Raw genomic sequence first — 12,028 nt, forward strand, 5'->3', positions numbered from 1 at the left:
ACATAATATCTACCTCCCCTCCCCCATTCTCTGACGACTAAACTAAAACCGTCTCCTTCACTCACTCTGCCCCCTGGTACACCCCTGAGCTCCATGCCATGAAATCTCGAAGGCGTCAGCTGGAAAGACTCAACAAGAAGACTAACCTTGCAGTTCATCTTCATGCCTACACAGACCACCTGCTACACTACAAGAATGCCTTCAACACACACCCCGGTCCAACTACTACTCTCATCTCATACACTCTGGCTCCAACAACCTCAAAACTCTTTTCTCCACAATAAACAAACTTCTCAAACCCATCGACAACACCTCCACATCCTTCACAGTCGACAAGTGCAACTAATTCTTGTCATTCTTCCAAACAAAAATCAACACCATCTACAGCAACCTGATGACCTCCCCTCCCTTCCCGACCCCTCCACCTGCTCCCCCCCCCACCTCCGTCCTGCCACTGTCACACTTCCCCCCACTGACTCCTCTGGACCTCACAAAAGCCACTACAGGTATGAGTAACTCTACATCAGTTCACAACCCAGTCCCTTCCTCACTTTTTAAGTCCTGTCTCCCTTCTATCTCCCCACTCATCTCCAGAATTATCAATGCATCCCTCAGCTCCCACTCAGTCCCAGATCCTTTGAAACTCACCGCTGTCACCCCCATCCTCAAAAAACCCGGACTCAATCCCGACATCAGGACCAACTTCCGGCCCATCTCCAACCGTCCCTTTCTGTCAAAAATCCTGGAGTGCGTTGTTGCCACTCACCGCAAAACCCACCTCACCTCCAATGACCTATTTGAGACATTTCAATCCGGATTCCAGTCACAACACAGAACTGAAACAGCTCTTCTCAAAGTCACCAACAATTTCCTCCTCTCCGCCGACTCTGGACACCTCAACATCCTCATCATGCTCGACCTCACTGCTGCGTTTGACACGATTAACCACTCCACCCTCCTCTCTCGTCTTAAAACCTGTTACAACATCACTGGCATGGCTAACTCCTGGTTCAGATCATATCTCTCCAACAGACAGCTATTCATCCATATCAATAACTGCACCTCCTCTACCGCTCCTCTGTCCCAAGGCGTGCCCCAGCGTTCTGTGTTTGGTCCTCTCTTTTTCATCCTCTACATCCTCCTGCTTGGTAACATCATCCGCCGATATGGCCTCCATTTCCACTGCTATGCTGACGACGTCCAGATCTACATCACCACCAAATCCATCACTACAGCAATCTGCTCCACACTTGAAAATTGCCTCACTGAAATAAAATCCTGGATGCAAACTAACTTTCTACAACTCAACTGTGACAAATCATACATGATCCTAATCGGCCCCAGTTCCCTTACTAAAACCATCTATAATTTCAGCCTTAATGTTACAAATTCTACACTTTCTCCATCTCCACATCTACGCAACCTTGGAGTCACTTTCGACAACATCTGAACCACATGTTAATCATATCACCAAAACCGCTTTCTTCCCTCTAAAAAACATAGCTCGTCTCCGCCCCTCACTCACCTTCTCCACTGCAGAAACTCACGCATTCATAAAATCCAGACTCGACGACTGCAATAGCATTCTGTATGGTTCATCTTCTAAAGTCCTCAACAAACTACAATACATCCAGAATTCTGCTGCCCGTCTCCTCACCCAGTCCCGCTCCCGCGACCATATCAGGCCCGTCCTCCAGAACCTCCACTGGCTCCCAATTCCCCAACGCATTCAGTTCAAAGTCCTTCTCCTCACCTACAAAGCCCTCCATAACCAGGCCCCATCTTACCTCACTGACCTGTTGCACCATCACACCCCCTCCCGCAGTCTCCGCTCCTCTGATGCAAATCTCCTCTCTCTACAACACAGGACCAAGCACAAAACCTGGGGGAACAAAGCCTTCTCCATTGCTGCCCCCTCCCTCTGGAATTCTCTCCCCCAACACATCCATAACTGTACAGACTTAAACTCCTTCAAATCTTTGGTCAAAACCCACGTGTTCAGGCTTGCATCCAATCCCGATTCCATCTCTTAACTGTGTTTTGCTGCTCTTATGTTGTTTTTATCTTGTTTTTTCTGTTTTGTAAAGTGTCTTTGAGTGTTTTGAAAAACGCTATACAAATAGAATGTATCATTATTATTATTATTGTTATTATTATTCATCATGAAAAAACATAATCACATAATGCAACAATCTAGACAGATCACATTTCGAGCATGAAATGTGCTTTTTATTTTCATAATCTCTGTTCAGTAAGTGTAAATAATCTTTAGTTGTTAATTATTATTAAGATTGTTTTAGGTCTTGCCAGAAAATAGTTGCAATGCAATGTTTTCTATTGTCACTATGGTCACTGTAATGTGAAGTTGTTGATTTCTAAGAATACTACAAATGTGTGATTGCTTCAAATGAAGAGACTGCAAGCAACAGCTAAATGCCAAATCCATAAATTGCTTAGGTGCCGAGATTACGTGCAAATCCAGGCTACTAATTGCTGTACAAACAAAAGAGACTCTTCGACTCTCTGAGCAGGAACGCTCTATGGTCTGAAGGAAGGAGCTCAGATTCCCTGTGCATGGGTGATCAGGAGAGTCCAATATGGCCTGGGCCTTCCTTAGGACCTGCTTATAGTAAAAGGTCAGAGAGCTGCAGCTGACTCACCCCCATAACTTTTCTGGCCACTTTGATAAGCTGGCTAAGCCTATTCTTATTTGCCAGATTCAGGTTCCCAAACCATGCCACAATACAGAAGGACAGAATAGACTCAATGAAACATCTGTAGAACAGAGTCATCACTGTATGGCACACATTAAAATTGTTCATTTTCTCTACATTTGGTTGGAAGCTCAGCTAGCAGTAGGATATACCCAGATACTTATGCTTTTTCAATTTTCCACCGGGCCTTTTGGGTAGAGCACTGACCTTCTAAAGTCAGTAAAGTCAATGATGATGTCCTTGGTTTTAGATACGTTCAACTCAAAAAAAGACTCACTACACAATAGATAGATAGATAGATAGACAGAAATTTAGATAGATATAAATGTAAAGGAAAAGATCTCCATGGCCTTATAATGAGTAAAAGCAGTTTGTAGTTATTTGTGACAGTCTGAAAGCTGCTACCCAACTGAAACACTTTAAACACATTTAGGTTGTTAAGCAGCAGACACGCTCGTTGGTGCAAACAGAATCAACAATCTTAAACTTAGAATGTGTAAAATGTGTAGAACCTGAAATCATAATACATTTGCTGTCAAATATTAGTAACAGTAAAGAACTATTCTGCATATTTTGCACAGTTGTGGAGTCCATTTTGAAATTAATTATGACCTAACTAAAATTTGTCATTAAGGGTCTGACTGAAAAGTATCCAATTGTGTGAAACATTGTTATAACAATGTACACAATCAATCAGTTATCGGTTATTTGGCATTAACATGCATGGTGCTTAAGGTTAATAATCAAACCTTACATTTTAACATTGTACCTTTTTGTTACAGACAAGGGCATAGGATTCCTGTCAATACTGTGGGGGACATATATGAAATGGGGGATTTAGGGGTCCTCCATCAGAACATTTTGAGCATCAAACATGTTTTTTTCTATGGTTACAGAAAATGATCTAAGAAATCCACCAGGTATAAATGTTTGATCTCTTACTGTAAACTATTAGGTTTTCCTGAATTTTAAATTTCCCCATGAAGTGTCTTTGATTTTGAAATATATATATATATAAATATATGTATATATATATATATATATATATATATATAATACACATTTTTCTACACTATATGTCAATTCCACACATGTAATGTATATCATCATGTTTTAACATAAAAAAATGAAATTCAAAATGTAACACTTTAAAGCTTCATCATTTAATCACATTGTCAGTCAGGTTGTCCTCAACATATTTTTAAAGACTTTTCTGGTATTTGATGCCTGGAAAGTTTTAGATCCCTTCCGTAAATCAAGATAAGGTCTTTGGATTTAAACAATTGTTGAACAGAAAGCCAAGGATAATTTAGCTATTATTAGCTTAACTATTAGCTATTGTTTTAAACAGGTTGTTGACAGCGTAGTCATACTCATATTCAATATTAATATATTAAGTTGTCAAAGTAAGCTGTACAGACATAAATTGTATGATCCAAACAATTCATTTCTGTAGGCATCATTTGGTATTGAGCAATTCCCAAAAAACAATGTGGAACTTTCCCTTCATTTCACTCAGAATGTGTCCTCATGATGTTATTTCTCTTTGTTGGGACTATCGCAAAGAGAAAATACAATATATATGTATGTCATTACTAATGCTACTACTGTTTTTACAAGACTAAATGGTGTAAGAATATTTTTATTTTTAATTTCAAATGGAGAATGGGACAATTATATCATCAGCAGAAAATAAAATGGTTAATTTATAAAGAAGTTAAGATATGTCTGATAATTAAAACAAATCACCACTCATTTTATTTGACTGTGGGTATTCTGATGGTTACCATTCAATTATGGGAAATCAAACCAACTGAACAAACTGATCCTCCACATGATAGGATTAAGAGAAAGTGCAGGGCAAAGCAGGGCTCCCATTTCAGAAAACACATTTCCTTTAACTCAAAAAACAAAAATAAACAAACAAAAACAAACTAACATCAACATACCATCAATATAGAAAGCAAAATGAAACTTGAGTGTTAACTTACTGGAGTTACAGTTTATCCTGATACAGTCTAGATGGGGAAGAATAAATGACAGATGAAATTGCATCCTTCAAGGTTACTGCTGCAGACATCCAAAAACAAAAAGTCCACCCTTCCGGGGACGTACACATGCAGGAAGGCAGCCATTTTATTCAGTATTTAGTATTTATAGTTAACTTTATAACAAATCTAAATAAATTACCATAAAATAAAATATAGATTTTAAAGATTTCCAAAAATATAATTCAAAATACAAAGGATAATGCATGGATTTGTCATAAAAATGTGCTGGTTGATAAAAAGCTGCTTTTTAGAGCTTATGCTCTTTTGTTACCAGAGTTTATATTGATTGATTGTTTAGGCACAGTATTAACAGTAAAATGGCCGCTTGTGGTACCAGCTACATGAGTTTTCCAACCAAACACTGACTGTTCCACCTTAGATTTAAATATGCAGATGTAAAAAGTCAAAGTCTCTGGCTCCAAAACCTCTGCACCAGCAAGGTGGCAGTAGCCATCAATATTAGAGCCATGGATCTTTGAAAAGTCAAAAAATACAGACTGATTCAATTTGATTCGTCATTAAAACAACAAACTGTTTAATACATTTTAAGACAATAGTGTGATAGACAATCAGAATCATATCTGAACAGTCCCACTGAGACCAGAATAACTGCTGTAGACAGCTGTGAAGACAGTGGGGGTTGGTCACCATGTGGCTGGTGGTTTCATGTGTCGTCAACCGCAACAGAAAAGTGGGAGCAAACAGCCACGATCCAATCAGCACCAGCACCATGCAGAGGCACAGGAACCCCAATCATCACATCTTGAGTACTATCCTATGCCTAGATCTGTCACTAAGCTACATCAGAGGGTGGATCTAAAAATATTAAGACTTACAAATGTTCTGTAGGAGATAACACAGATTAACAGACAAGCTAAGAGAATTTGAGCTGCACAACATGAGCATGTTGACTGAAATCTAGAATATAACTTACAGGAATTTATATAATCAGTGAATGAATTATCTACATGTGGATTGTCAAACCAGCTAATATCAACATTAATCTTATATTTTATGATTTTTACTGGGCATATGCAAAATATAAATTGAGGTGTGTGACTCATTTTTAATCCTTGACATATTATATTAAACGTGTTTGAAAGTATTTGGGGTTGCAGCCAGCTGTAGGTTTTGCTGGGCTCTGTTCTCGGGCTGTTCGCCTGACGGGCCGCAGGCTTAAGGCCTTTGAAGGGGTGAATACCATCTTTTGACAAGGCATGATGAAAATGGAGTTGACTGGTAAACATAAAAACAAAACACTGAAAAATATAGACTTACAGAAAAGATACCATCATTAGCTAAGAACACAACCACCCAGAACAACAGGAAGGTGACAGAGAAATTACTTAATGTCAGACAGAAAAATGAAGTTAGAGAGAGACAAGAATAGTTTCTTCTAATGTCCTGTTGAATTATGGACTGAAGACCACTGGGCATAGTTGGTGAAAGTCACCTCTTAGAGAGTCTCAGCACACTTTGTTCTTTAAAAGGACTTTATTGGGAACCAAACTTTAAAGCCCAGTATCTGTACATTATAATGTATATTCTGCTTATTGTGCTGTGACTGTCTCAAAAGTTTTGTAAACATAGATATGGATATGACTATAGTTTGTCTGTTTCAAAGATGGGCCACACATGTATTCCACTGAAAAAGAGAAGTTATGATAGTGTAGCCTAAGCTGTTATCGTGTAAATAGTTGTATTCAGTAAGCAGTCTGTGGTTATCTGTGTACACAAACTGCATTAACACCCATGCATAAAAGATAAAAACTCTCTTAATTATGTTCTAAAGTTTGTAGAGACCTTAAAGGGAACATAGTGATGAGTAACTTATGAAAGGACTGTGCACAAAAAGATAGAAATGAAAGGGGAGGAGAAGTCACCGCTCAACGGTAAAGGTGGAGATGTGGAGGCAGATGGGGGGGGGGGGGGGCATACGATACCTAGGTTGACTGTGAGTTTGACGCGACCCCCATCCAACTCTAGCCTGAGTGTGTCGGCTGAGTCTCGGGAGGTGGTTGCCATGAGGAGGCCATAAGCCCGCTGTGAGCGAAAACGCAGGGAGACATCCTCAGCTTCAGTGTGCATGATGGTTGGCATCACCACCTTCATATACATACTGCCATCATAGGAGAGGATGGAAGCCTCTGTGTGAGAAAGTCAGAAGCATAAAGAGATGTTAGCCATATTTTATGTCAATATATGTCAGCTGGTACTTGATGATCTATGCACATATTCAGTTAGTCATGCTAGTCCCTTTAGGGCTGACAATGTCATTGATTTGGTCCACCACTTTGATCCTGACCATGACAGGATGAACCTGCTGGGGGCCCTTTTAAACCCCCACGCATGTGTTCCTATTGTGGTATACAGTACTCCTTGGTTTGCTGTGTGGTAACTGAGATACATCAGGTGGTAACCAGGTAATGAAGCAGGTTCCATTTTAGGCCATTCAAAAGTAATTTTCAATTGAATAAGCAAAAAATATCTATAAGAGCCAAAATGTGTATTTAGCCTCTGTTGTTTGTGCTTTGTTTAGGTGTACATGTTTTTTGGTCACTTTCACTTCTGGTAGTTGTAATAGGCATGGGGGTGTGATTTCACATTATTTTATCTGTACAGTTACTCTTGTGGCAGCACTGAAACAAAGAAGATGAATTTGGCTCCAGTATTTTCTGTTGATTGACATCTCATTTTGTTTTGCCTGAGTTATTCCAATAGAGTTATTGTCAGTCTTTTGTTAAAAAACACCATAAAACGTATCTGGACTTATGGATATTTTTTAACACATCACAGTTAAGAGCCTACTTAGCCGATTAGTCGCTGTTTTCAACGATATAGTTGCTACACCATCCAATGCACAGAAAGCCTAGGGCCTAGAGAACCCTTTGCCCACTATCTAATCCAGCCTATATGTCTACACTGAAATATCTCAACAACGATTGCATAGATTGTCATGTTACCCAGAGAATAATTGGTAATAACATTGGTGATCCTCTGACTTTTTAATCAGCCTCAGGTCAACATTTTAATTTGCATACTACTTTGTTTTCCTTCAAGTGAAATGATGACAAAACATTGAAATCTCTGATATTTTGTCTGTGTTAGCATAGTTACAGCATTTACATTATTAGTTGCTGCTCTTACAAAATGACTTGGCACGAACAGTCCTTAGTTAAGTACTCAGGAGGCTTTTACAGTGAGATGCAAACAATTGATTATTAGACTCAAGCATACCTGTATTCTATTTACACTTATTGCACAGTGGGGAGAGGCTAAGCTATAGAGCATAGAGTCTTGATTTTATGTTGTGGAGTCTATGAACTATCTTGAGTTGTATGAGTCAATGTCTAACAGTTACAGTATAGCTCTATTGTCTATCTACATAAGAATTGCCTTCCATGTGTCATTAGTGATTTCAGTACCCAACTCTTCTACCCAAGCATTCCTTAATTTACCATCAGACTATACAACAGGGGCTTGCAAAGATGAATATGGAGAAGAGATTGGCCTGCTACTGTTAGGATCATGGCAAACAACGCTGTGAAGTATGGTGTGTTCAGGCATATTTTCAGAATGGAGTCCTTACTTCTTATTTGAAAGTATGTAAAGAAGTACGTTGATGGTAGGCCATAAGACTGTTGTGATTGTTGGAAGAATGACAGTTTACAGTCAATATATAAATCTCTGATTATGACAATGTTATCTTTCCAGGCAGAAAATCTCTGAGTTGACTGAGTTTTCGGTTTCAGAACAGCTGATCAGAATCAGTTCAATCAACTCTGAGTATGTTCAGCCTGAGGGAAGCTTGTTCATGGCGAGCACCACAAGCCATTATCAGTGGAGTGCAGTTACCATGATTATCATGGCAGAAAGCGGAGTTAAAAGCAGAGCCACTTTATTTCATGCCAACTGAATTGCAGATTTTAATGACCACGAATGAAGAGTGAGGTGTGATGGGAAAAGACTATAGCGCATGTTAATAGGTAATGTGAAGTGATGTTATGTAATGTGATGAGTTGATGCGTGTCTAATATACAGAAAATATAGAACTTTTTTTTTTTTTTATCTTAACAGTGTTCATATATTTTAACATAATTTTCTATATCCTGATATTCAGCTGTAATCTGATGGAGCCCAAATGCACTGGGCAGCAACTCAAAATCAGACACAAAGATATTGTCCAGACTGGTTCAAGTTTTGCTTATACTTATTTCATTCTGTCAATATTAGACTGAGGTTAACTGAATTGCTGAATTGCTGTGAAATGACTTCATATTCACGTAATCTCCTTTATTCTCAGATGGAGCTATGATGGGAATGTGAGTCCCATAACTGAGACAATCACACTGTGGAATCTTTACATATATGAAAAGTATTCATAAATCACTGCATAATGTATCCGCATAGATTAATTTCTTATTAAAACTGACAAATCTGCAGTTCTGTGGAATTCCTCTTTTTTCTTAAAGCTTTTGTTGCCTTTAATGGCAGGACAGCATAGCATTAAGGGGGGAGAGAGAGGGAAAGAAATGTAGCAAAAAACTGCCGGCTGGGATTGAACCCTCGGGGTGCTTGCTCCATCCACTAAACTACCGCTGCCCTGTGGAACTTTTATTTGATAATCCTCTCTGATTTATACCCAGGGAAAACCACTAAAATGGGCAAAAGTCACTTTTCTTTTGACGTACTGCTGTCTTGCTGATGTGTTCAGTGTCTCTGATGTTATAAAGAAAACTGTCATTGCTGAAGAATCAAAGGGCAATGCATAAAAATAGCCCCCATGATAATGTAAATCCATGATGTGTAATATTTGATATATGTGGGTGGAACAGATTGTTAAGATAAATAATAGAGTGTGAGGTGAAATTGTATCTTTCATATAGACACTCCTCCGGGGAGAAAAACGGGGTCTAATCACCGCCTCTGAATAAACTGTGCCCAGACTTAATTCACAAAAGGACACGCAATGTTTCTCCTTCCTGCTACGTGCTCAGCGGGCGATCAGCCTCAGGCTTAGATGAAGCAAACCTGCAAGCCAGCAGACTATGTTGCCATAGTAACTGCCTCAGGGTTACGCTGAACTGGCTTTGTGAAACGGAAAAGTCAAGAGTTTCCCTCATCTTAGGCTCAACATACTCTGAGTTTTCACTAATCCTGCTTTCTGAAATAGGGCCCTGGAGGGAAAGTATTGTTTTTGCAGACAGGGCGTTCCATGTAGACTTTGGGCAAATCATCCCAGAAACGGGTGAATTGTCCTCCATGTTCTAAAACAGTTAGGCCGACAGGGCTGGTTATGTATGATAGAATTTTTTGTTTGACTTGATTGTTCAAAGCACAGGAAGAAATACCTACAGGCCTTCTCTTTGATCTTTGGCCAAGAAGCTGTGTACTTATTGGAGTTGGGTGTGCCAGTAGCATTTTGTGCCAGAGACAAAACTCTGAAGTCTGCAGTCCAGTAATATATTAAAATGAGGGAGGCCAAAACCACTTTTTAACTAACTTTAACCTCTTATACAGATGTTTTTCTAATCTTCTGGCCACTTTAGGAGATCTGTCCACATAGAGTTTTTGCTTATGACATGCTGCTTGTGGGTTTGGTTTTTATGACAACAATGTCTTGCTGTTAACATTAGCTAGGTAGATAATTTAATGCTACATAACAGAGGGTTGACTACACAAGCTTAGATTGATAAAAAACATTGATAAAAGCACAACACACACTGGCAACATTTAATGTCCAGCGGCTGATCTACTTTGCTGTGATAGATTCTGAGTGACATATCATACAGTTAAGGAGAGTCAGTAAAGCACCAATGCCTTTAAAACTGTTAAGCAGAGAAACTACTGGGAGCAGCTCTTTTTCCAATTAATAGTGTTTTCGGAAAGGTTTCCAAAAGTATCAATTAAATGCAACAAAGGAGGAAGAGACATTTTAGAGCACAGTGTTATGTCATTCACAAAAAGTGACAGTTGGTGGTTTGTTTAATGCATTTGGATTGTATTATAATCTGGGTTTACTCTAATTTGACTGGCAAGTAGTGTTGTTAAATATATCAATTTATGGATACATATAAATTCTGAACATTATTATCAAGAATGGTACACTCTTAGAAATAAGGGTTCCAAAAGGGTTCTTCTTGAAGGGCCGAGGTTCTATCCAGAACCATTTGCTTCTGAAAAACCCTTTTTTGAAGGAAGGGTTTTTCAAGGGTTCTTTGTAACACTAAGGGTTCCAGTAAGAACCTTTTTGATCCAATGAACCCTTTTTGGAACAAAAAGTTCTTCAAGGAATGTTGAAAGCATGGGTATTAGATGCTCACCCTCAAATATTCAAATTACCCAGGTTTATCCATGTTCAAGTATGTAGATGTTTGTAATCCCCTTAATCAATTCATTTACTTGTGTTCTGCCAAGGTCTATTCCATCATTTCATGCCATACAATAGTTAATTGTGTACTGTTATTGAACAAACACTATTGTAGTGTGTTGGGGGTAGGTGGGTAGAGTTTGCTTTGAGACCGTGTGTTATAGACATAAGTTCAAGTAAATTGTGTTCTAAATCAACATAGATATTATCTGGTACACAGTTATTAGTGTTACTGTTCTTCACACTAACTATGATGTTCTAGTAGTTTACTGCCATTGTTACAGAAATAGGCACTTTCACACCATGAGTGTAAGTTATGTGCACAATTAGTAACCTCCATTCAGTCTGTACCTTACAGATGATGTGTTCTGTTGCTGATAAACAACAACTCTCTTGTACATGTGTGATATATGGGGCACAGGGTTTGACATAAAAACCAAGATTATTTCTCTGCTTGAGTTCTTGTCATAACAAACCCCAGCTTTGTGACTCTGGGCTCTAGTTTCGCAGACCGGGCGAGGCGGGGGCGCAGCGCACCTGCGCTTCGCCAACTGGGTGTGGCCAGGGAGATTTTGCAAGTTTGGCACACTGTGCGCGTTGGCGCAGCTACTTGTCTTTCCCACCTCCGTCCCTCCTAACTGCGCAAGTTGGAAAGAAGGAGGAGAGAAGGCATGGAGTGGGTTTTACACACATCACACCAATCAAATGAGCCCCTCTCCATGGAGTGGGTTTTACACACATCACACCAATCAAATGAGCCCCTCTCCTCACCCTTAAATGTGCCGTGCGAAGGCGTAATGAGAGTTTACTCAATTCGCCATGGCAGAAGAGAGCAGCAGCGTCAGACGGCCAAACTTCTCCCAGGAGGAAACTGATGTTTTGGTCCGGGAGGT

The 12,028-nt window shown here is 39.4% G+C and overlaps 1 protein-coding gene across 1 annotated transcript in view; it reads right to left on the reverse strand.

The window, feature by feature from the left end:
- nrxn3a (neurexin 3a) overlaps positions 1-12,028 on the reverse strand; it is a 634,542-nt gene that overhangs the window by 231,592 nt on the left and 390,922 nt on the right. The window contains 2 exon segments of the mRNA XM_050061947.1: positions 4,706-4,732; positions 6,709-6,912. Of these exon segments, the coding sequence (XP_049917904.1) occupies positions 4,706-4,732; positions 6,709-6,912 (231 nt within the window).

The sequence above is a fragment of the Epinephelus moara genome, chromosome 14 (genome assembly GCF_006386435.1).
Source record: "Epinephelus moara isolate mb chromosome 14, YSFRI_EMoa_1.0, whole genome shotgun sequence".
Lineage (NCBI taxonomy): Eukaryota > Metazoa > Chordata > Actinopteri > Perciformes > Serranidae > Epinephelus > Epinephelus moara.